General features: G+C 48.2%; 1 protein-coding gene across 1 annotated transcript in view; it reads left to right on the top strand.

Annotated features, from left to right (window-relative positions):
• The window catches only part of adarb2 (adenosine deaminase RNA specific B2 (inactive)), a 1,014,773-nt gene that overhangs the window by 416,206 nt on the left and 572,746 nt on the right, over positions 1 to 25,821 (top strand). The window contains 1 exon segment of the mRNA XM_072508292.1: positions 12,637 to 12,756. Within this exon segment, the coding sequence (XP_072364393.1) occupies positions 12,637 to 12,756 (120 nt within the window).

The raw sequence follows: 25,821 nt of genomic DNA, 5'->3' as shown, positions 1-25,821 counted from the left end.
CCCCCAACGATCCATATGCGGCCAACGGGCACCGCCATTTTGGGTCCCGGACTCCACGCGGGGGGGATGGGCGCTGCCATCTTGTGACCCTCCGGCCACGTGCGATTCATGGACGCGGCCATTTTGTCCACCCCCGACCGCGTGCGATCCGTGGACGCCGCCATCTTGGCTGACAGCCAAGGACCCCAGCATGGACGGCCCCACGGGGGCTGTAGAAAACGCCCCGTGCAGCAACCGCAACTGGCTTCGGTGACCCTGGACCAGGTGCAGCCCCGGACGCTCCAAACGGCAAAGACGACGGTGCTGGTTAACGGGATCGACTCTGGGAGCACGGAAAGTTTTATCCATCCGGATACGGTAAGACGCTGTTTTCTTTCGATCCACCCAAGTACCAAAAGATTTTTCTGTCAGCGGGATCCCATTCCATAGAAATCAAAGGGTTCTGCATCGCGAACCTAACAGTGCAAGGGAGAGAGTTTAAGAATTATCGACTTTATGTCCTCCCCCACCTCTGCGTTCCCACTCTCCTGGGGTTAGATTTTCAATGTAACCTTCAGAGTTTCACGTTCCAATTCAGCGGCCCTATACCCCCACTCACTATCTGCAGCCTCGCGACCCTCAAGGTTGAACCGCCTTCCTTGTTTGCGAACCTCACCCCGGATTGCAAACCCGTCACCACTAGGAACAGACGGTACAGCGCCAGGACCGAACATTTATCCGGTCTGAAGTCCAGCGGCTGCTGAAGGAGGGCATAATCCAGTCCAGCAATAGTCCCTGGAGAGCTCAGGTGATAGTTGTAAAGACCGGGGAAAAGCAGAGGATGGTGGTAGATTATAGTCAAACCATCATAGGTACACGCAGCTAGATGCGTACCCTCTCCTCCGCATATCCGACATGGTCAATCGGATTGCACAGTACAAGGTCTTTTCCACCGTGGACCTTAAGTCCGCATACCATCAGCTCCCCATCCGCCCGACCGACCGCAAGTACGCTTCCTTCGAAGCAGACGGGTGGTTCTACCACTTTTTAAGGGTTCCATTTGGCGTCACTAACGGAGTCTCGGTCTTCCAACGGGAGATGGACCGAATGGTTGACCAGCACGGTTTGCGGGCCACGTTCCCATACCTCGACAACATAGCCACCTGCGGCAATGACCAGCAGGACCACGACGCCAACCTCCTCAAATTCCTCCAGACCGCTAACGCCCCGAACCTCACCTACAACAGGGAAAAATGCGTGTTTAGCACCGACCGGGGCACATCGTTCATGAGTTATGAGCTGCGTCAGTACCTGCTCAGTAAAGGCATCGCCTCGAGCAGGACTACGGGCTATAACCCACAGGGAAACGGGCAGGTGGAGAGGGAGAACGCGACGGTATGGAAGGCCGTCCTTCTTGCCCTCCGGTCTAGATGTCTCCCGATCCCCCGCTGGCAGGAGGTCCACCCCGACGCGCTCCACTCCATTAGATCGCTCCTCTGCACAGCCACGAACGAGATCCCTCATGACCGTTTGTTTGTCTTCCCTAGGAAGTCCTTCTCCGGGGTCTCGCTTCCATCCTGGCTGACAACTCCGGAACCTGTTGTTCTCCGGAAGCATACGAGGACCCATACGGTCTCCCTACGGGACCTGGCGCCAGCTGGTTCCCCTGCCAACGCTCCTCCCCCCCCCCCCACAGCCTACCGCCACTCCCCACGCCCCTTCCTACTCCCACCCCTCAACCGCCTCTGACACGCCGGACTGAAGCTCCAGACAACATGCCCCGGAGTCACCATCTGCAACAACCGTGCCCGCCGCACCGCCAGAGCTGAGGAGGTCTAAAAGAACGATCTAGTCTCCAGACTGACTGAATATTTGATGACCCCCACATCACCCCCGCCAGGCTTGATTTTTTTTAACAGGGGGTGAATGTATTCACCTGAATATGAACTGTCTGTATAGTACTGTGACCTATGACCATGAAATGACAATACGATCCACTTCCAGGTATTATACTGGAACCCCGGATGGCTCCGCCTCTGGCTCTGCCCTCCCCGGGGCGATATATAGACCGGCCACCTGTGGGCGGCACTCATTTGTACAGCAGACACTGGCAGGCAAGTTCCTGGATAATAAAGCCTTATGTTCACTCGTTCTCATAGTCTCGCAGTGAATTGATGGTATATCACACTTCACTCGCCAATCCTATTACTCAGGCTGTCATCAGAGTGGGCCTCTCAAAATCTCAGGTTTCCTGGCTATAACTCCTCCCAAACTGCTGCAAAGCCCTGTTTCAGTATGTCTCAGGGCCCAAAAATAAAGATATGGGGCAGGATTTTCCATTTGGGAGGCAAAGGGCTGGATCTTCCGCCCCGCCCGCTGCAAGATCGCCACAGGCAGGGCATGGACCATGTAAAGGTCCATTGACCTCAGGCGGGAATTTTTGGTCACCAAGTGGGCGTAGCTGGAGAATCCCGCCCAAAGTAATGCCGCCGGGACTGAATAGCGTGTGATTTGAGTTCCCGTTCAGGGTGCGATTCAGAATGAGAGTCAGGACACACAAATGGGCCAGCACTCTACCTGCGTAAATTGAGATCAATTCCCGACCCGGCGGGTATTCTAACTGCTGGGGCCGGAGTTAACGTTAAAGAACCTAGCAGCTGTAGCTGTTTCTAAGCACTCCACTTACCTCACACTCACTGCAGCCATGACGATGGCTCACAGAAGACCTGACCCCAAGGTTGGGAGTCTGAGGTGGACCCACAGCTCCATGCCAGTGAGGGGCGGAGAGACATTCCCTTCCCCAGGGTGGGCCGTAGACTCAAACCTGCCCTCCTAAGCAGCACTTGGGAAGTGGTGGCAGGGGCAATCAGCACTGCCAGTCTCACCAGGAGGAGACAGCTCGAGATCCTGAAGGGGAAGGGTCACTAGTGAGGCCTCTGCCCTGAGAGGGGCAGAGAACCAGGGAGGGCTCCAAAAGCCACGGTGCAGGTGTCCTTTGGTTGGGGTGAGCTCTGCTGATCCCCTGCTTCTTCTGCAGTGGGTAATCGCTTCTGAGGAATGCCAACACCTGGTGGTCCTCTGATTGAGCTTGGCCATGCCCATCCCCTTGATGAAACAGCTGGGGTATGAGGGTTTCCAGAGGAGTGGCCTACGTGGGCTCCCAGATGACCAGAGGCTCCCTGAGCATTCAAAAAATGCAGGCAACACTCAGCAGACTGAACAACCAGGGACCTATAATGAGCAGCAAAGGGTGCTTTTAAAAGACAGACCACAGCAATGCTAACCACTGCGCCACTGTGCTGCCCAGGAATTAGAACATTTAATTAATTGTAAGAACATGTACAGAAAGTGAAATAAATAGCGAAGAAAAATTGAATTCAAAGAGACAGATAAAAATAACGGTAGCCATAATTAATATCTGAAGGAATGTTACTCCACACTTGTTTAAAAAATATATATATTTTTATTCAAATTTTTTTACATATTTTCAACAACCCCCCCTTACAGAAATAAGAAAAAACAAAGAACACATAAATAAACATCTTATAGCTATGTCACGTATTCCCCCAATATACAAGCCCCCCATTAAACGAAAATAAACACAGTAGTAAACACCAAGTACCCCCCCCCCCCCCCCCACACCCCCGGGTTGCTGCTGCTGACCACATCCTAACGCTCCGCTAGAAAGTCTGCCACCGCCTGAAGAACCCTTGCACAGATCCTCTTAAGGCAAATTTTACCCTCTCCAATTCAATGAACCCTGCCATGTCGCTGATCCAGGCTTCCACGCTTGGGGGCCTCGCATCCTTCCACTGTAGCAGAATCCTCCGCCGGGCTACCAGGGACGCAAAGGCCAGAATGCCGGTCTCTTTCGCCTCCTGTACTCCCGGCTCGTCCGATACCCCAAATAGTGCGAGCCCCCAACTCGGCTTAATCCGGGTGTTTGCCACCTTAGACACTGTCCTCGCAACGCCCCTCCAGAACTCATCCAGCGCTGGGCATGCCCAGAACATGTGGGTACGATTTTCTGGGCTCCCCGAACACCTCACACACCTGTCCTCCACTCCAAAAAAACGACTCAGCCTTGTCCCGTCATGTGCGCCTTATGCAGAGCCTTAAACTGTATCAGGCTAAGCCTGGCGCAAGAGGAGGAAGAATTTACCCTACCCAGGGCGTCCGCCCACGTACCCTCATCTATCTCCTCACCCAGCTCCTCCTCCCATTTACCTTTCAGTTCCTCCACCGAGGCCTCCTCCTCCTCCTGCATCTCCTGGTAGATCGCCGAGACCTTGCCTTCTCCAATCCACTCCCCCGAGATAAGAGGTGCATCTTATCTTTTGCAACAGCACACATCACCCCCCCCCCCCCCCCCCCCCCCCCGAATGGTCTCCTTCTGCTGTGTAGGGATTCTATGGATTCTATGTACATGCAATACCAGTTGGACTGCATATAACCACTGAAAAATATGCTGCTTGCCAGTGTTAATGAATTCATTCCATTACCCAGGAACCAAGCAAGAAAGGGATATGAGGTGTGTAGTCATTTCCATGTGTGCACGGCGCCAACAAACTGACAAAACTGTTCCAGGAGGGGGGAAATAAATTGGATAGCCCCCAAATTTGGGTGTGTGGATCAGGATACATAATCGTTCTGGTGTTAATGGAAATGAAGCAAGCAAGAAGCAAATGTTGGGCTGCCTGCTCATATCCATGACTCTAGCATGCAACCTTGTGCTGAATGTTTGGTTAAATGACTGTCGACCTCAGAAGGGGCCCAGGTATATGTGAGGTTACCACCACTTGAGTCTAGTCAGCATTACTTAAAGCTAGACAACGTAACTTAAAGCCAGAATGCCTCCCTTGAAGGTAAGGTCCATTCTGGCTCTAGCAGGAATGGCAATTGGCTGGGTAACACTGGAAGAGCTTTAAGAAGAACCTGAAACGATGCAACAGGCCACAGAGAATGCCCCCCGGAGGTTTCTGAAGCTGTGCTGGAATGGTTAGTGCAGGAGTTGAACCAGAAGAGAGAAGTTCTCTTCCCTTACGGGGCTAGAAGGTGCTTGAGATAAGTGCTCAGGAAGCAATGGGATCAAGTGGCCACAATGCCCAATAGAGGACACGGATAAAGTGCCACAAGAAGAAAGGGTAGCACGGTAGCATGGTGGTTAGCACAATTGCTTCACAGCTTGAGGGTCCCAGGTTCGATTCCCGGCTTGGGTCTCTGTCTGTGCCGAGTCTGCACGTTCTCCCCGTGTGTGCGTGGGTTTCCTCCCACAGTCCAAAGATGTGCAGGTTAGGTGGATTGGCCATGCTTAATTGCCCTCAGTGTCTAAAATTGCCCTTAGTGTTGGGTGGGGTTACTGGGTTGTGGGGATAGGCTGGAGGTGTGGGCTTGGGTAGGGTGCTCTTTCAAAGAGCCGGTGCAGACACGATGGGCCGAATGGCACTGTAAATTCTATGACGTTCAATGACCCCGCACAAACAGTTGAGGCCATATTATGATTTCAGTAGAGACCAGTAATGTTTTTTTAGAAGTAGAAATCCAAAATCCCATTTACTTACCATAAGAATAAAGCCACAAGATTTCACGTTTTAAAAACAGAATAATTTTTTTTTCCATCCAAGAGTCAAGCAAAGCAAACACCTCAGCTAACCACCAATATCTACACCCCTATATCACCATAAATTAATGCAAATTAACAGGCAACTTGCAATTGATTATGCCATAAATATTATCCATACAAAGGCATATACAACTAAGGCAGATCTTACAAATGGACACAACTGTCCACATTTTGCATCGGTCATGAGAATCAGTCACAAAGTTCTTCAACTACTGTCCTGATATGGCACTTGATCCCCAGCAGACATATGTGCACAACCTGTGGGGAGGCACCGTGGTATTGTCACTGGACTAGTGATTTGGAGGCCAAGGGTGATTCTCTGCTAAAATTTGAATTCAATGAAAATCTGGAATTAAACGTCCAATGATGACCATGAAACCATTGTTGATTGTTGTAAAAACCCTTCTGGTTCATTAATGTCCTTTAAGGAAGGAAATCCTTACCTAGTCTGGCCTACATATGACTCCAGAATCACAACAATGTGATTGACTCGTAAATGCCCTCTGAAATGACCAAGCAAACCACTCAGTTCAAGGACAATTAGGGATGGGCAACAAATGCTGGCCCAGACAGCAACTTCCATATCCCATGAACGAAGAGGGCACAGAAGGTTTACTAGGATGTTGCGTGGTATGGAGGGCATTAGCTATGAGGCGAGGTTAGATAAACTCGGTGTGTTCTCACTGGAATGACGGAGGTTGAGAGGCGACCTGATAGATGTCTACAAGATTATGAGCGGCATTGGCAGAGTGGATAGTCAGGTGCTCTTTCCTAGGGTACGGGAGTCAAGTATTAGGGGACATAGGTTTAAAGTGCGTGGGGAAAAGTTTAGAACAGATGTGCGAGGCACGTGTTTGACACAGAGGGTGGTAAATATATGGAACATGCTGCCTGGGGAGGTGGTGGGAGCAGGTACAATAGCGGCATTCAAGGGGCCTCTAGACAAAAATATGAATAGGGTGGGAATAAAAGGATACGGACTCCGTAAGTGCATACGGGGCGTCATTCTCCGACCCCCCGCCGGGCCGGAGAATGGCCGTTGGCCGCCGTGAATCCCGCCCCCACCCCCGCCGAAGTCTCCGGTACCGGAGATTGGGCGGGGGCGGGAATCGGGCCGCACCGATTGGCGGGACCCCCCCCGCTCAATTCTCCGGCCCGTATGGGCCGAAGTCCCGCCCAGAAATTGCCTGTCCTGCCGGCGTAAATTAAAGTTGGTATTTACTGGCGGGACCAGGCGGCGTGGGCGGGCTCCGGGATCCTGGGGGGGGCGCGGGGCGATCTGACCCCGGGGGGTGCCCTCACGGTGGCCTGGCCCGCGATCGGGGCCCACCGATCCGCGGGCGGGCCTGTGCCGTGGGGGCACTCTTTCCCTTCCGCCTCCGCCACGGCCTCCACCATGGCGGAGGCGGAAGTGACTCTCCCCACTGCGCATGCGCGGGAAACTTTCAGCGGCCGCTGACGCTCCCGCGCGTGCGCCGGGAAACTGTCAGCGGCCGCTGACGCTCCCGCGCAGGCGCCGCATTTCCACGCCAGCTGGCGGGGCAACAAACGCCATTTCCGCCAGCTGGCGGGGCGGAAATCCCTCTGGCGCCGGCCTAGCCCGTCAATGTCGGGGCTAGGCCACCAAAGATGCGGTGCATTCCGCACCTTTGGGGCGGCGCGATCCCTGTCAGATTGGCGCCGATTTGGGCGCCAGTCGGCGGACATCGCGCCGTTGGGGGAGAATTTCGCCCACAGTTTTAGTTTAGGCAGGTACCATGGTCAGCGCAGGCTTGGAGGGCCAACGGGCTTGGTTCCTGTGCTGTACTGTTCTTTGGTCTTTGAATAAAAAATGACCCTGAGATCCACAGGCTATGGCCTTCACCAAAAATAGCACATGTCCGCAGAACCTCCTCAGCTCGGTCTGGATGATGTAGATTCACCAAAATTGGCCAGGATTCTCTGATCCTGAGGCTAGGTGTTGACGCCGTTTCCCGACAGCGTCAACACGGCCCCAGGATCAGCAATTCTGGCCCCTACAGGGGGCCAGCACGGCACTGGAACGGTTCACAGCACTCCAGCTGCTGATCCAGCCATGGAATGGGCGCTGGGGGGTGCGCGCATGCGCAGTGGGTCCGGTGCGAACACGCGCATGCGAAGTGCCACCGGCGCGATTTCCGCGAATGCGCGGTGTCTCCCTTGTCCGCGCCGGCCCTGACCCAACATGGCGCAGGAGTAGAGGGGCTGGCGCGGAGGAAAGGAGACCAGGAGACAGCGAGGTGGGTCCCGATCACAGGCCAGGCCACATCGGAGGCCCCCCCCGGACCCTTCAACGCCGAAGTCACGTCGGATCAGAGCAGGTTAGAACGGCATCAGCGGGTCTCGTTTTTTTTTTATGGCCGCTCGGCCCATCCGGGCCGGAGAATCGCGGGGAGACCCCATAGAGCGGCCCCCGACCGGTGCTGCGCCGACCACGCTGGCCCCAATGGCGGCGTTTCTCCGGTCTGCGGACAATCGTGACCCGGCATTGGGGCGGCGTGGCAGGATTCGCGAAGCCCGCTGGCGATTCTCCGACCCAGCATGGGATCGGAGAATCTTGCCCCTTGTCTTCCAAGTAGTAGAAACAGCTGCAATAATTCTTCTCCATTTCTGGAGCTAGCATCTGTTTTCTTCAGCTTGCCTGTACTGCACCACTGAACTCAACTTCAGCTACTGAGCTTGAATTGATCTCTGTTCTTCTATCTGCTGTCAACCAAGTTCAGTCTCAATGGAAGTCTTGGTTTCCGATTTGGTCCTTCGAAAACTGTTAGTTTCCATTCTCTGTTTCCTTTTTCAGTTCGGGTCTACCTCAAAAAATGCATGTTTTGAAATCATGGATTCCATCTGGATAGTAAATGCATCCTTAAATGTCACGTCGTACCAACCACACAAGTAGCCTGTTGCTGGTTTAGGTGCAGGTGGGAGAAATGCTCCCGATAAAGTGTAGGTGGTAAGCACTCCTGCACAGACGCTATAGTCCCCATGACTGGGAACCAGTGGTGCACTCAGAGGCATTTCAGAAGCACAGAACACCATCCCAACAGAGAGCATCATTCCCTTCTGACAGTCTACCAGCCTGGCACTTCCACTAACTCTGTATCAGAAAGTAAAGAGACAAAGCAACTGATCTGCAAGTTGGACAGTGATACCATTGGTGTTGGCGGGAATGGAGAGGGTTCCTTGTACAGCTGAACACATGTTGCGTAGTTAGAAGAAAGTGTTAACTTGAGTTAGCATTTGATGCTGACTGATGTCACAACCTGCCTATACTGCTACTTCCGGCACATGTATGGGACAACCACGCTCTGTAACATTGTGATCAGCTAAGGCCCTGTTGGAAGTGGTTGCGAGTGGGCCACCATCACTTACCTTTACCAGATTCGCGGGGAGCCAAAACAACAGGAACAAAAGAGCTGAATTTTGTGGTCCTTGAGTTTAACTCCTTCAGTCAGGTTCATAGAATTAGAATCATGGAATTTACAATGCAGAAGGAGGCCATTCGGCCCATCGAGTCTGCGCCAGCCCTTGGAAAGATCACCCTACCTAAGCCCACACCTCCATCCTATCTCCATAATCCAGTAACCCCACCTAATCTTTTTGGACACTAAGGGCAATTCAGCATGGCCAATCCAGCTAACCTGTACATCATTGGACTGTGGGAGTAAGCCGGAGCACCCGGAGGAAACCCACACAAACATGGGGGGAACATGCAGACTCCGCACAGGCAGTGACCAAGTCGGGAATCGAACCTGGGAACCTGGAGCTGTGAAGCAACAGTGTGCTACCGTGCTGCCCCACGGTTCTGCACTTTGGTCGATGGTGGTGTAGTGATAATTGTCACAAAGTTAATCTAGAGAGCTAAGTTAATGCTATGAGGATATGGTTTCAAATCCCACAAGGAGGTTGGTAAAATTTAAAGTTCAATTAATAAAAATGGTCTCCGTAACAGTGCCCCTTGAAACGCTCATCAATTGTTGTAAAAGCCCATCTAATCCAATAATGTCCTTTTGAGGAAATCTGCCATCCTTACCCGGTCTGACCTACATCTGACTCCACAGCAATGTTGTTGATTCTCACCTGCCCCAACAAGCCACTCAGTTCAAATGCAATAAGGCTGGACATGACATGCTAACCCTGTCAGGGATGCTCACGTACCATAAAAGAACCAATAAAAGCATAGTTGTCAGCTGATTGGGGCGAGGCTAATTTTTATTTTGAAGTTGTTTGTTGGCCTTTTGTGAGTTTCTAGGTTGGAAAATGTGCTTAATAGGTGAATATTAATAACCAAGGATTTCACTCCTTCGCCAGGAGCTGTCCCGGTGACTGACATTCCTTTAATAATAATCTTTATTGTCACAAGTAGACTTACATTAACACTGCAATGAAGTTACTGTGAAAAGCCCCTCGTCGCCACACTCCGGCGCCTGTTCGGGTACACAGAAGGGGAATTCAGAATTCTCAGCTGGTACAGGAATTGAACCCGCGCTGCTGGCTTTGTTCTGCATCGCAAACCAGCTGTCTAGCCCACTGAGCTAAACCAGTCCTTTATGCACAAAGCTATAATACAGACACTAATAATCTTTGGTCTCTTCGCAAGAGACGAGTAGCAAAATCAGGACCCAAATCAACAGTGTTGGTATGATGTTTTCAATCTTTTGGGCCAACCTTCACCTCGAAAACTGTACCAAGTGACACAGAAACAGGATCTCACTGTCATGAGGCTAAGCGACTCACAGATTTGACTTTAGTCGATCCTGGCAGATCCTAAAACTTCTCTGTAGCTCAGAACTTGTTCCAGCATTCCTGCTCCAGCAAAAGCTAAGTAACCCTACATTCAAACCCCTACTTGCAATGGTGCAATGGGCACGTCTGCATTACATGCAAGAGAAAGAGAGAGAGAGAGAGATAAGGGAGGACAGATGGAGAGAAGGAGCTTCTACAGGCAGGGAAGGGGTGCTTAGAAATTCATTATTGAATGCAGAGGCTGCTGACCGCAACACATACAGCTGTTCAGTGGTCCCCACTCATTCACAGTGAATGACAGTTATCATCACCACTTGTCTGCTTCAAAGTAGTTTGAACCTAATTATTAGCCACACAAAATTGGATATTGGCCCCACATTTACTCAACCACTGGGATGTAACCCCACCAGAGGAGATTTACCAGAATGTTGCCTGGTATGGAGGGAAGATCTTATGAGGAAAGGCTGAGGGACTTGAGGCTGTTTTCGTTAGAGAGAAGAAGGTTAAGAGGTGACTTAATTGAGGCATACAAGATGATCAGAGGATTGGATAGGGTGGACAGTGAGAGCCTTTTTCCTCAGATGGTGATGTCTAACACGAGGGGACATAGCTTTAAATTGAGGGGAGATAGATATAAGACAGATGTCAGAGGTAGGTTCTTTACTCAGAGAGTAGTAAGGGTGTGGAATGCCCTGCCTGCAACAGTAGTGGACTCGCCAACACTAAGGGCATTCAAATGATCATTGGATAGACATATAGACGAGAAGGGAATAGTGTAGATGGGCTGTAGAGTGGTTTCACAGGTCGGCGCAACATCGAGGGCCGAAGGGCCTGTACTGCGCTGTAATGTTCTATGTTCTATGTTCATAATGGCTGGAAGCTCGTTTCTACTGGAACGAGATGTGGCAGCTCCCTCCAATGGCAGGCTGGCACCAGAACGTGCAGCTGTATGGGCTGCCAGGTACCCAAGATACACCCAGAGTGACAGGGGTACCCACCAGCCAAGTGCAAAATGAGCTGCCCTCTTATTGATTTGACAGGTCTGCAGGAGTGAGTGCTGAGGTCCTAGACCAGAGCTTTTCAGACCCACAGTCCTCGCCTCTCTCTCTTCAGGAGAGCTTTGTGTGATTCAGTAATGGTGGGTGGATAGTTTCCATGTCCAGCTTTCTGTCTCTAAAAGATAATACAATGCTTGTTTGGCTGCAATATTTTGAGAATTGCTGACTTGTCTTTCTTCTGGCCCAATAATGTATTTCCCAGCAGTTTTTTGTATTGCCACCAAGAGTCCTCAACTTTGTTGCTGAATGGTTTGGCTGAAGATGCCACATCAGTGGGCAGCACGGTAGCACAAGTGGATAGCACTGTGGCTTCACAGCGCCAGGGTCCCAGGTTCGATTCCCGGCTTGGGTTACTGTCTGTGCGGAGTCTGCACGTTCTCCCCGTGTGTGCGTGGGTTTCCTCCGGGCGCTCCGGTTTCCTCCCACAGTCCAAAGACGTGCCGGTTAGGTGGATTGGCCGTGATAAATTGCCCTTAGTGGTTAGGAGGGGTTATTGGGTTAGGGGGATAGGGTGGAAGTGAGGGCTTAAGTGGGTCGGTGCAGACTCGATGGGCCGAATGGCCTCCTTCTGCACTGTATGTTCTATGTCTATGTCTATGTCAGTACAGCACTTCAAGCTGCATTCCTGATAGTGTAACATACAACCTAGCATTAATACTATCAATTAAGACAAACATACTCATACCTGTATTCATCTAGCACCCAATTGTGTTGTTAGAGCTCCTCAAACATCTTCACAGGGTTACATTATTTTGATGAGCAGGAAACTAGGAACTGGATGGTTACCGAGCACTGTTAGGGTGGTGATGGTTATTTATGTGGCTGTAGATGTCAGTCAACTGTGTCAGGAATGTTTCATAAACAGCAATGAGACAAATGATTAATGTTGATTGAAGGTGAAATGGAGGCTGTGACACCAGCACGAGAACTCCTTGCTCTATTTTTCACAGGGCAATGCGATCATTGCCATCTATCTGAACAGGTAAATCGAACTGCAGTGAAATATCCAAAGTGAGGGAACCACCTCCTGCAGTGTAACTCGCCCTTGTTATTTTACTGGCTGTGTCAACCCACTGGCCTTTTGCCCTGGGCGGGGGGGGGGGGGGGGGGGGGGGGAGGAGGGCGGGTGGAGGGCAGCGGGGTGAGTGGGGGGACAGATGATACTACCGAATGAGTTGAGCTGACACATTCTCCCATTCCTTTCTCTTCCTCCAGTTTGTTCTCCTCCTCCTGTTCTGAAGCGAGTGATTCATGCTGGGGTATGGTTCCATTGCAGCGCCAGGCCTCCAGTCCCTCACCGAACTGAATACAACTCTCCATGCGTGGGCCGAGACAGTAAGTGTCAATGAGCTGGGGAGGGCCTCAGGGTCAGACTCAATGTGTATACGCACATACATACACGAGACAAACTCACGGACAGGAGCCAGACCCTTGCTGGCCTTTCTTTCCCCCACCCATCCTTATCCCATCATTCTACTGCATCTTAGATATTACAGTTTGCAATATTAGTGTTTGCGAAAACCCCTTACCAAACCTTGAATCTCCCCATCTCCACCTCTTGTCTTTTAAGACTTCTTAAAATCTAGTTCTTTAACCAAACTTTCGGTCACCTGACTTAATGTCTACTCCTTGGAGTCAGTACTCTTTTGTCTGATATGTTTCTGTGAAGTGGCTTGGGATGCTTTATTATGTTCCAGGTGCTATACAAATGCAATTTGTTGATATAATAGTCGTGAATAAACATAATTGCATGAAATCACTCTGTCATTTAAGGGAGGCATTGGTCTGTTTAAATTAAACAGATTGACACCTACTTTACAATACTGTGGTGGAGTGATATCACACAAAGTAACAAGGAAGGAGCAGTGGTATATATATTTTTTAAAGCTTGCATTTATATAACACTTTTCGTGACCACTGGGTGCCTTAAAACACTTCACAGCCAATGAAGTACTTTTGAAGTGTTTCACTGAGAGGAAATGTGGAAAATGTAACATAACGAAGCAAGAATCTTTTTTTAAAAGAACTTTCAAAAAGAAACATATGAATACACGATCTAAACAAAATGTCCTTATCTTCTTTATCATTAAATTTAGCTAATAAATAAATGATGGTTTATAATAATAAATGATTGCTTGGCAGCATAGAGTTTTGCTGAGAAAAGAGACATGCTATTGAAGTTTTTCATCTTGCACTGATCAGGAGAGAATTGCAAGAATACCAATTCTCAAAGGGAACAATGTGTTCCCTATGAGGTTTGGTGTTCTTACAATTCTGTCCTGATGAGTGTGAGCCAAAAAGCTTCAATAGCATGTCTCTTTTTGTTTCAGCACTACTCATAATGACAATTTGCTGCTCGGTGGGAATTGCATGTGAAGAGATTTAGTCCAGGCTTTTTTATATTTCACATTAAGCATATGCATTGCTTATTAAAAAAAAACGCAAAGCAACAGTGTTTAACAGTATATAAATAAACGATGTACCAATGATGTAACTACTGTGTTAGTTTGCATTATTAATGAACGCCCTAAAGGAAACAATAGCCACAGCGGAGGTTAGTGTTGTAGAGTGTATGGTTCCGTCAGCTGCACAAAGAATGCTGATTTGTGCTTTCATCTGCCAGCATCTGCAGTCACCCAGAAGGTGCTGAGCTTTGCAACAGGTGGCACTTTGCACGACAGAGTCCCAAGGGGGCTAACAACTGAAGCTTGTGACTTGCCATGTCTTCATAGAGCTTGAGACAACAAAAAAAAAACATGACAAGATGACAGATAGTAGTTTCAATGTACAGTGACAAACAAATTAGTGCAAAGATGCTTTCTACTGAATACCAGATGTGTTGGATTCTGTGAAATGGAACAAGCAATGAAAAATTGTCAAACACCCATCTGTGCCTTCTGTGCGCTATCAGGCTGTCAAGTGCTGGTGATTTTGATAGTTGTTGACTGCCCTTAATAAATATTTGGCAAAGCCAGGCCCATTAATGGGTACGTTTAATCACCAACTGCTAATTTTGTACAAAACTTACATCATTGAGTGCAGTGCATAACACCTCCTTTTTGACCAAGGAACAAATTACTGCTAACTTTGAACTACAAGAGTCAGTTTGCATTTTCTGTTTTTGTCAGAAGTTTTCTCTCCGCTGTTTTTTTTTCCTGCTTTTCTCACCAAAATAAACATTTCTGTTGTGCCAATTGATGTCCCCCCCCCCCCCACTAACCCCCCTCCCCACCCCCACCACCACCTCATACATATAAAGTCTTTCATCATGACTTTCAGCTATCATTTGTTTCTTATCAGATACTATTTTCCCCTTGCTGTGAAATATTAGTGACCACAGGTCTTTTGCAGTGAAATTACTTAGTAATGTTTAAAATGAAGCTGCAGGTATAGAAATAACAAATAATTTTCAAAGGGTCACTGGGGTCATAGAAGTCATAGAATTTCTAGTGGAGAAGGAGGCCATTCGGCCCATCGAGTCTACACCAGCCCCTGAAAGAGCACCCTACCTAAGCCCACACCTCCACCCCATCCCCACAACCCAGCAACTCCACCTAATCTTTGGACACTAAGGGTAATTTAGCGTGACCAATCGACCAAACCCACGCACACACGGGGAGAATGTGCAGACTCCGTACAGACAGTGACCCAAGCCGGGAATCGAACGGGGATCCCCTGGCGCTGTGAAGCAACAGTGCTAACCACTGTACTGCCGTGCTGCCCTGGGTCTGGATCCAGAGAGGGTGGAACTTGAAAATCGCAGTCCCAGGCAATCTTGAACCTCCGAGACTGTTTGCAATTATCAAATGGCCAGCACGGGGGGGAGGTCACGGGGAACCTGCCCACCACTAATTAACAGCCCCTAAAGGTCGTTGAGCAGCCTGTCAAGTTCAAAATTGAATTTTTGAACTTCAGATTGACGAACCTGAGCAGCATGATGCACGTTTTTACATAGCTGTCAGTTTCATCACACGGTGAGGTAAACTTTATCTGTTTGAGATTTTTTTTTTTTACCTTATTTGTTTCCGGGGCCTTGTGGTGGTGTGAGCGCTGAGCCTTTGTTTGTTCCGTCATGGATTCCTCCAGCCCTGTCGATGCTGTAAGACAGCGACAGTCTCCCAACATGGCTTCCACCGGCCTTTTCAGCTGGTGCAGGCAGGTGGTTCCCTGGAGGTGCCCAACACCCCAAACTGAGCTCTGAGTTGGCCTCCTGGCCAACTCGGCCTTTTACATCAAAAATAGCATCGCAAGAGCAATGCTGTTGAGTTGTGGCATTAGGACCTCATCTGGGTGTCAGGGCCCCACCCCCTGCCTTACAGCTCATCCCAAGGACACTTGTTCTATGTTCATGGTCTACCCGATATTTACCTTTACCAAACCCTTTATCTTACTTTGACAAAGAGTCACCCAGACTCGAAATGTTAGCTTCCTTCTCTCTCGACAAATGTTGTTAGACCTGCTGAAATTGTCCAGTATTTTCTGTTATTGTTTCAGATTCCAGCGTCCTCAGTAATTTGCTTTTATCATTATATTACTGTCAGGTTAGATAGCACCTTCAGAAACATTTGGTGCAATAAGTGTATGTTCAAGAGCAGTTTCTTCGAAAAAATTTTCATCTAAAATTACTAGCATTCCCTTCTCCCTCATGCACTGACCCTGCTCCCCCTTAATAAATGCCATTACACAAGCAATGGACACATTGAAACGGCAGCATAACGTTGGTTTCTGTCACTACTGAAAATGAATGTGAGTCAGTATCTGGTATTACAAAGCAACAAACATATTAGAATTATAACTGTGACACCAATAGATATGGTAGCACAGGATCTTCACAGGGCCGAGTTCAACACAGCAACATTTATCTACTGGTAACTTCTGTCATCCATGTAAAGTTTTGTATAGTTCCAGCGGGGATAGAGAGCAGTCCAGTGTTAGTGGCTTTGGATTACTTTCACAAAGAGCGGGGTTGGAATCTTTCTGTGTATTTAAATCTCTGCAGTTCTAAAATTTCACATGTAGTAATCAAATTCAGCTCTTCAGTGGAAAAACAAAATTTGATTATCTGTTTTTCCAGTAGCAACTTTAACTTTGATATGGGGTGAGCACATCATGGAAAATGGAAGAGTATCCAGACCCTAGCATTATCCTACAGCCTTTAATGCACATGGCACCTTTTGCTTAAGGCACTTCAGATGGATCTCATCATAAAAACGTGCTTTGGTCATTTATTATCAGTGTGGAACAAAATGCTAAAGCACAGCTGTACATCTTAAGTATTATAAACTGAAGCTGTAATAAGCATCTTTAAAAGAGCAGTGATCTCTCTCTCTCCTTCTCATTCATCAATGCATTCTCAACCATGCTAGACACTTACAAACAGATTGTTTAATGGAAAACATTCCATGATAGATGACTGGATCATTTGAGAGTTTGCTATTGCCCAGGAAAATACCTCAGACATTAGTCAGTGACAACAGGTGACTGTTGTGTTAAGCAGTCATCTCAAATCAGGTAAAAGTAGATAAAATGAATATGTGCCAGTAGATTGCAAGAATCCAATCAGATTGAAGGGTGCAAAGACTTTGGGGAGGTAAGCAGAGACCTTGGGCATGATGTACCGGCCACATTGCACCGAAAAGCAGCGTACCGCGGCGCAAAGTGACTGGTAAATGACAGGAGACCCCCCTCCCAGGATCTACCCGGCTTGCCACGTCGCAATGTGAAGCCCGCCCACTTTTTGGCAAATCTGCTTATTGGAGCAAGACAGCTAGTCTCACTCTAAGATGCAGTTGGCTGAGGTAACCAAGGAATTGGAATTTATCCCCTTTGCTTTGGAGACCTTAGGCGAGCACTGTTCAGTACTGCTCTCTACAAATGGGGATCAGATGGAACGGCATGCGTGGAGGTCTCCCAGGGGATTGGAGGTCTCAAGGTGTTTTCCCTCTGGGCGGGGTGGTACCCTGACACTGCTAGTGCCACCCAGGCACCCTGGCACTGATACCCTGGGAGTGCCAACTGTGTGTCAGCTTGGCAGTACCAAGATGCCCAGGTGGCACTGCCAGCTGCCAGGCTAGTGAACAGGAAAGGGGTGCTCTGTGGGGTCTGGAGGGATGAGGAGTGGCCCGGGGCTCACTTACAGTGAGTTGGGGCTTGTGGGTGTTCAGGGCACCATTTAAAAATCGCATCCTAATCTCTCCCTGCACTGAGGGGTTTCGGCAAGCGAGACTCCTCAATGCAGGAAATGGGACTAAGTGCGGCCTTGGCCATGCATTTCCCGCTGCGGCCCCGTATCTAACCGGAGTCACGTTAGACAGCGTTGTGTTTCTCGGTGCTGCGAGCACCGGGAAAGACATGGCTAAACGCACTCGCTATGGGACATTAGTTCCCATTTGCTTAAATTGCGCCCCTTAAAAAGCTTTTGGTTCAGTTATAGGCCTACGTTCTCTCTAGTTATCCCTTATTGTAACTGTAGCAGAGCTCCTGTGATGTGGCATGCTATGAGTCAGAGAATGTCCTCTCTTATTGCAAGTAACATTTTCAGAGCCTCTGATTTATGGTAATTGGCTATTAGATTTTGAATTCTACATTGGAGTCCTCTGGAACATTTAGTAGAATTTTAAGTGTGACATTTGACCAACTATGTGCATACTTGCAAGGAAATTGCACATCAGTGACCTTGATTATTATTAAACACGTGTTTAAGAAAGTCATTAGTATTATATCTTGACAGGGCAGCACGGTGGCGCAGTGATAGCACTGCAGTCTCACGGCACCGAGTTCTCAGGTTCGATCCCGGCTCTGGGTCACTGTCTGTGTGGAGTTTGCACATTCTCCCCGTGTTTGCGTGGGTTTCGCCCCCACAACCCAAAGATGTGCAAGATAGGTGGATTGAACACCTTAATTTGCCCCTTAGTTGGAAAAAATGAATTGGGTACTCTAAATTTATTTTTTTTAAATGTTTTTTAAAGTATTATATCTTGACTTTTTACAATCCCATGATACATTGGGAAATGATATGGTCAGAGTAACAACAGTGCAATTCTCATACACCCATCATGGAGAGCTTTCTTGTTAAGTAATCACTGCAAATTCAAAGATGCTTATTTCAATCTCAATTGCTGCCCCTTATACATTACAATAATGTTGGCATTTCAAGGATACTTCATTGGTTGCACTAAGGCCATGCAAGCCGCTTTATAAATGCAAGTCTTTCATTCCTTTTCCAAGGTGTTGCTGGCTGGAAAACAGATTGGAGACCCAGTTTAGACAAGCCCAGACTCTCAGAACTGGATTCTCCGCAGCCCCATGGCGAAATCGCATTCGCCGCAGAGGGAGAGAATCCACTTTCATGCCGAAATCGGGCCCGGCGCCAGTTCAGCGATTCACCGGGTCCCGTAAATCGGCGTGATTGCGGAGTACAGCGTGCGGCTGGGGGCTCATTGACAGACGCCCGCCCAGCGATCCTCCACTCCCGACCGGTCGAGTTCCCGCAACGGCATGGAACTAACCATAGAGTTAAGAGGGAAATCAGGAGGGCAAAAAGGGGACATGAAATTGCTTTGGCAATTAATGCAAGGGAGAATCCAAAGAGATTCTACAGATACATAAAGGGGAAAAGAGTAACTAGGGACAGAGTAGGGCCTCTTAAGGATCAACAAGGGCATCTATGTGCAGAGCCACAAGAGTTGGGTGAGATCCTGAATGAATATTTCTCATCGGTATTCACGGTGGAGAAAGGCATGGATGTTAGGAAACTAAGGGAAATAAATAGTGATGTCTTGAGAAGTGTGCATATTACAGAGGAGGAGGTGCTGGAAGTCTTAAAGCGCATCAAGGTAGATAAATCCCCGGGACCTGATGAAATGTATCCCAGGATGTTGTGGGAGGCTAGGGAGGAAATTGCGGGTCCCCTAACCGAGATATTTGAATCATCGGCAGCCACAGGTGAGGTGCCTGAAGATTGGAGAGTGGCGAATGTTGTGCCCTTGTTTAAGAAGGGCAGCAGGGAAAAGCCTGGGAACTACAGACCGGTGAGCCTAACGTCTGTAGTAGGTAAGTTGCTAGAAGGTATTCTGAGAGACAGGATCTACAAGCATTTAGAGAGGCAAGGACTGATTCGGGGCAGTCAGCATGGCTTTGTGCGTGGAAAATCATGTCTCACAAATTTGATTGAGTTTTTTGAGGGAGTGACCAAGAAGGTAGATGAGGGTAGTGCAGTAGACGTTGTCTACATGGACTTTAGCAAAGCCTTTGACAAGGTACCGCATGGTAGGTTGTTGCAGAAGGTTAAAGCTCACGGGATCCAGGGTGAGGTTGCCAATTGGATTCAAAATTGGCTGGACGACAGAAGGCAGAGAGGGTGGTTGTAGAGGGTTGTTTTTCAAACTGGAGGCCTGTGACCAGTGGTGTGCCTCAGGGATCGGTGCTGGGTCCACTGTTATTTGTGATTTATATTAATGATTTGGATGAGAATTTAGGAGGCATGGTTAGTAAGTTTGCAGATGACACCAAGATTGGTGGCACAGTGGATAGTGAAGAAGGTTATCTAGGATTGCAACGGGATCTTGATCAATTAGGCCAGTGGGCCGACGAATGGCAGATGGAGTTTAATTTAGATAAATGTGAGGTGATGCATTTTGGCAGATCGAATCAGGCCAGGACCTACTCAGTTAATGGTATGGCGTTGGGGAGAGTTATAGAACAAAGAGATCTAGGAGTACAGGTTCATAGCTCCTTGAAGGTGGAGTCGCAGGTGGACAGGGTGGTGAAGAAGGCATTCGGCATGCTTGGTTTCATTGGTCAGAACATTGAATATAGGAGTTGGGACGTCTTGTTGAAGTTGTACAAGACATTGGTACGGCCACACTTGGAATACTGTGTGCAGTTCTGGTCACCCTATTATAGAAAGGATATTATTAAACTAGAAAGAGTGCAGAAAAGATTTACTAGGATGTTGCCGGGACTTGATGGTTTGAGTTATAAGGAGAGGCTGGATAGACTGGGACTTTTTTCCCTGGAGCGTAGGAGGCTTAGGGGTGATCTTATAGAGGTCTATAAAATAATGAGGGGCATAGATAAGGTAGATAGTCAACATCTTTTCCCAAAGGTAGGGGAGTCTAAAACTAGAGGGCATAGGTTTAAGGTGAGAGGGGAGAGATTCAGAAGGGCCCAGAGGGGCAATTTCTTCACTCAGAGGGTAGTGAGTGTCTGGAATGGGCTGCCAGAGGTAGTAGTAGAAGCGGGTACAATTGTGTCTTTCAAAAAGCATTTAGATGGTTACATGGGTAAGATGGGTATAGAGGGTTATGGGCCAAGTGCGGGCAACTGGGACTAGCTTAATGGTAAAAAACTGGGCGGCATGGACTGGTTGGGCCGAAGGGCCTGTTTCCATGCTGTAAACTTCTATGATTCTATGATTCTAACCATCTCTTGCCGGTCGGGATGCTGCCGCAGCAGCTGTGGTCTCAGTCCGCGACTGCCCTGGTGTGGGGCGGGGGGGCCTTATAGGTAGCCAGTGGTTAGATCCGCGCGGTTAGATGATTGGACGCACGGCCGGTCGTGGGGGGGGGTCTAATTTGTGCGGCTCCCTCCACAGTCCGAGTCAGCCATGGAGCTCGGTGCAGCCGCTGGAGGCCACCACCGTGCGCATGCGCGGACTCCAGACCGGAAGTGCGGGGGCCCGTCTCCGCAGCTATAGCTGCGAGATTTACTCCGGATCCCTGCTCGTCCCCTGCAGGGCATTGAATTTGTTTATCTTTTTTCTAGGAATCTCTGGAGTAAAGCTCCAGTGTTTTTACACCGACGTGAGGACATAGTCCCATTTTGAGAGAATCCAGCCCTCAATCTCCCTGTGAGCATCACTTCCCGTTGAGAGCACTGAATCATGGAATTACATCTACGGTTAAAAATGAGGGGCATTATCGGGCCAATTTTGTGAATGAACTTTCCCAGTGCAGAATCCTGCCCACAGGGAGCATGTATCGCAGACCCATTCTTAGTGCAAGATATAAACAGCTGTGCAAAAGCAGGTCCGTATGTTGTAACTGTAAAACCTCAGATGCTTTTGACCACTTTACAAACTTAAAAGTTTTACCCAGGTGCCCTTATTTGCCAGATGAACAAAGGACAAAACAGGTTCATGGTTTAACTCAGTTTTATTCACAATTCTCTCACTCAGTATGACTCACAGCTGAACTTTAGGTTTTACCCGCATTTAGTGAAGGAGGCTGGCAGGCTATGATCACTCGATGTGGATGTCTTCTCTGGGTTCCCAACCCAGTGTCCTTTCTTCTTGCGATGTTTGTGCCTGGGGAACTCTCAGGTTATCGCTGAAGATCTGTTGAATGTTCCTTTCTTAGTACTGGGAAGCTAGGATTGAGCCATAGGTATACACCCACCACTCGCCATTGTCCCTTCCAGACCCCAACTTGTGAATGGGAAAGACAGGAGACTCCTGTTTATCCACGGTGATTCAATCAAGACCCATTGTCCTCTGAAACTCCCCTTGTCTGACCAGCCATCAGCTCATTATGGAGTCTGATCGCTTCTTTAGTCTGTTCTTCGTCCTGCTGCAAAGTTGATCACCTGTGTCTGGAAGTTTGTTACATATTCATAGCATGGTCTTGTTCTTTTGTGTAAACGTGAGTGGGTAATCACAAAGTCCATAAAGCAATAACGAGTTTATGCGTTGAATTGAATGCTCTTGCAGATGGCCAGTATCGATTCCAGCCAGGGCCTTGTGTGACAGTTTCTGTGCCTGGCCTATGTGTCTTGTCAGCCTGTTCCTCGTATCACAGTTTCAATTATACAGTGAGTGAAATCAATTGTCCAATTGTATGATGTCCCACATTAGGTGAAGAAGGATAATGTGCTATTCTCATATTGATGCTGCAAATCGATTTCTCAAATTATTCCAGTCATTCTTTAAATTTCTAGTTCTGTGAAGTATTTACCGTTCAGGATTGTCCGCTGTTTCAAAAAGTAAATACTTTGTGACCTTCCTTTCTAATTGGTATGATTTAATAGCGAGGGGTTAGGCAAGGTTTGCTGTTTTGTATTATTTGAAATCCTGCTCGAGTTTGCACGTGGATGAAATAATTGAAGGTGACGGCCCAGTTTTGCTGAGAAAGGCTCAGCGGCTGCTTGTTCTCGTAATTAACTGTCAGATTTGCACTTTTTTCCACTTCGAATGTAAACTCTTTTTGTTGAATTTGTGCTTATCAAGATGAGGCATGTCAGTTTCTGAGGAATTAAACATTTTCTATGTTTTCCAGCGTCAGCATTAATCTCTCACAGACGTTGCTAAAGTTTACTCTGATCTGCTCCGTCAGAGAGGCAAAGCTTCTCTGGTGACTACGTTTAAGCAACATTGTATCAAGGGCAGGGTCATTCTCTTTGATTTTTCTGGCTAAAACTTTAAAAACACTCGAATAATTCGTTTCCCAGTAACTGGGATCAGAAAATATCATCATGCTGTGTGTGCTATGTTTGTAACATGTAGTGACCGGAGGAAAGTTTTCAGTGCGCACAACGTACCGTAATAATGTGGCATTCCATGCATATGGCCTCCTTCTGTCCTCTCCAACCTTGCAATAATTAGGGTCACATTCAAAGCAATTTTATTCGATGGGCTCATTAGAAACTGGATGTTAAACACCGAACTATCAATCTGCAAGAACCAGTTGTGCCATTAGGCACTCCAGCTTTCTCTAAAATTCTGAACAGTGTTGAACAGGACGGCACGGTGACATAGTGGTTAACACTGCTGCTTCCCAGCTCTGGGGACCTGGGTTCAATTCCGGGTTCGGGTGACTGTGTGGCGTTTGCACTTTCTTCCCGTGTCTGCGTGGGTTTTCTCCGGGTGCTCCGGTTTCCTCCCACAGTCCAAAGATGTGCAGGTAAGGTGGACTGGCCGTGATAAATTGCCCCTTAGTGTCCAGAAGGTTAGGTGGGGTTACTGTGTTATGGGGATAGGGTGGAGGCGTGGATTAAGTAGGGTGACCACGACACAATCCTTCTGTAGTCAAAGCCTTGCCTTCAAAGTGAGAGCAGCATTTGCAGCATGCCATGCAGTGCTACCACTGTGGTAAATGGGACAGATGACGGGCAGGCCTCGCTGCCCCAAATTCTTAGCATTTCTGAAACTGCTGTTCTGCTCCAGCTGCCAAAGTTGTTTCCCTGGTGTGCCTCCAATTGCCATCTGAATTTACAGTAGGAGATCAGGGACCCATTATTCAGGCCATATCCACCCAACAAACATTTGCTATTTCCTGGCATTTTGGCATACCGCATGCCAACTCGAATGGACACGAGCGAATCAGCCATAAGCAGGAACTTAGTTAAATTGTTCCCAGGTAAATATCTTCAATCCTTCATATTTGAGTAATCTTTGGACCATTACCTTTTTATTGTTGGCGCTCAGACCCTCGCCACTCTGTAAGCCAATCACTCAATTCCCCCTTCCCGATCAAAGGTATTTGGACGATGAAGCTGGCCCACAAAGGGATGACGGGCAGGTGAGGCAGCACAGGAGTTGGTCACTGCCCAGTCGTAAGGACCCTCGCCCCCACACCACGGTTCAAATTGACCAGACCCACATTGGCAGACAACCAGGACATTCAGAGGCTTTGCTTCGCATGCTTTTCGACTGTGCATTCCCTACCACTGTGTGAAAAGAAAAGTTTCCTCCTGTCGCCTCTGATTCCTTTGCCAATCAACTTAAATTTGCGTTCTTTGATTACTAACCCTTCCACCACTGGAAAGAGTTTCTGCATCAAAATCATTCATGGTTCTGACTCCATCAAATCTTCTCTTAACCTTTTTTTCTTCGAAAGAGAAAAGCACTCCCCATCCTTCCTGTCAAGATGTATCACTTCACACTGTTCTGCTTTTAATTTCATGTTTCACGTGTCTCCCCATGTCGCTGATCTGCCTGCGTCGTCCTGAAGTGATCCACCTCCATGTTTACCACATATCGGAGTTTCATATCATCTGCAAACTTTGAAATATTGTCCTGTTTACCCAAGTCCAGGTCATTAATATATATCAAAAACATCAGCAATATTTTCATCTGTCTGCATTTGAGTTGACAGCTGTTCTTTAAATTCAGGCACAGTACACAAGAAGTTTACAACCAGCTGCAGTTAACAAAAAGGGTGTTTTCGCTGAATTCAAGGCCTATGTAACAAGGTTGATTCAAATTGAGCAATAAGCTTGAGGGAAGCAACCAAGCTACTTTTCAACAAAGATTGTGCAATTTACTCTGTTATGTGCATGACAGCCAATTATTTTTGAATTTGAATGTCAGCTGTGAAGAAAATCCAGACATGACACAGCTTCGAAGGATACTTCAGCTGCTCCATCCATTGTGTTGAGTTAATAGAACCGAGTTGAACCAATTGGAGTCTTCACAGGAAAAGCATCTTGCTCCTGCAATCACAAAAGAATACAAAAGGTACCGGGATCGTGTGCCTATAGAGGTTACCTGTGAAAGAATCGTTTAGCATTAGGGTGTGACCTTTGATCTCCTGCTGCGAGCGTCGCAGGTTGACAGCACTCTCCTATCTCTGAGTCAGAACGTTGCAGATTCAGATCTCACTCCAGGACCTGAGCACAGACGAGGCTGCTACTCCATGCAACATTGATGAAGTACTGCACTGTTGGAGGTGTTGTCTTTCAGTTGCGACATTCCCCTTCTGCTCTCTTAGGCAGATACCCATAGAATCCCTATAATGCAGAAAGAGGGCATTTGGCCCATCGAGTCTACACTGACTCTCTGAAAGAGCACCCTACCTGCGCCCCCCCCCCCTCCCCCGCCCCTCCCAGCCCTACCTCCCTAACCCTATCTAACCCACAAATTGTGGGAAACTAACTGGAAGAGGAGTCTGCACAAATATCCCCACCCTCGATGAGAGAGGAGCCCAGCACATCAGTGGAAAGATACGGCTGAAGCGTTCGCAATAATCTTCAGCCAGAAATGCCGAGTGGATGATCCCTCTCGGTCTCCTGGGATGCCAGCATCCCAAATGTCAGTCTTCAGCCATTTCGATTCAAAGGTACCTGAAGTTTAAAGTCACATCCAAAGTATCCCAGAAAAATCATTCCCCCTGGTGTCTTAGTGGAAAATTCCCTCAGTAATTATGAGCAAAATTGAATGCTAAAACTGCTCTTCACTCCAACAGGATTTCCGTTTGTCCCATTATCACCACCATTTACATTCCCTTTGTCTTTTTGTCCATAACATCTTTATCAATTTCCACTGATCGCTGGACTTCTATCAAGCCCCATTGCTCCATGCCGCCCCCCCCATAAACCCAAGTATAAATCTCATCCTATTTCCAGTTCTCTCCACCTCTCACAGAGTCATCTAGACTCGAAACGTTAGCTCTGTTCTCTCTCCAC

This window comes from Scyliorhinus torazame, chromosome 6 (assembly GCF_047496885.1).
Source record: "Scyliorhinus torazame isolate Kashiwa2021f chromosome 6, sScyTor2.1, whole genome shotgun sequence".
In the NCBI taxonomy this organism is placed as follows: Eukaryota; Metazoa; Chordata; class Chondrichthyes; order Carcharhiniformes; family Scyliorhinidae; genus Scyliorhinus; species Scyliorhinus torazame.
This window is presented reverse-complemented; position numbering and strand designations above follow the sequence as displayed.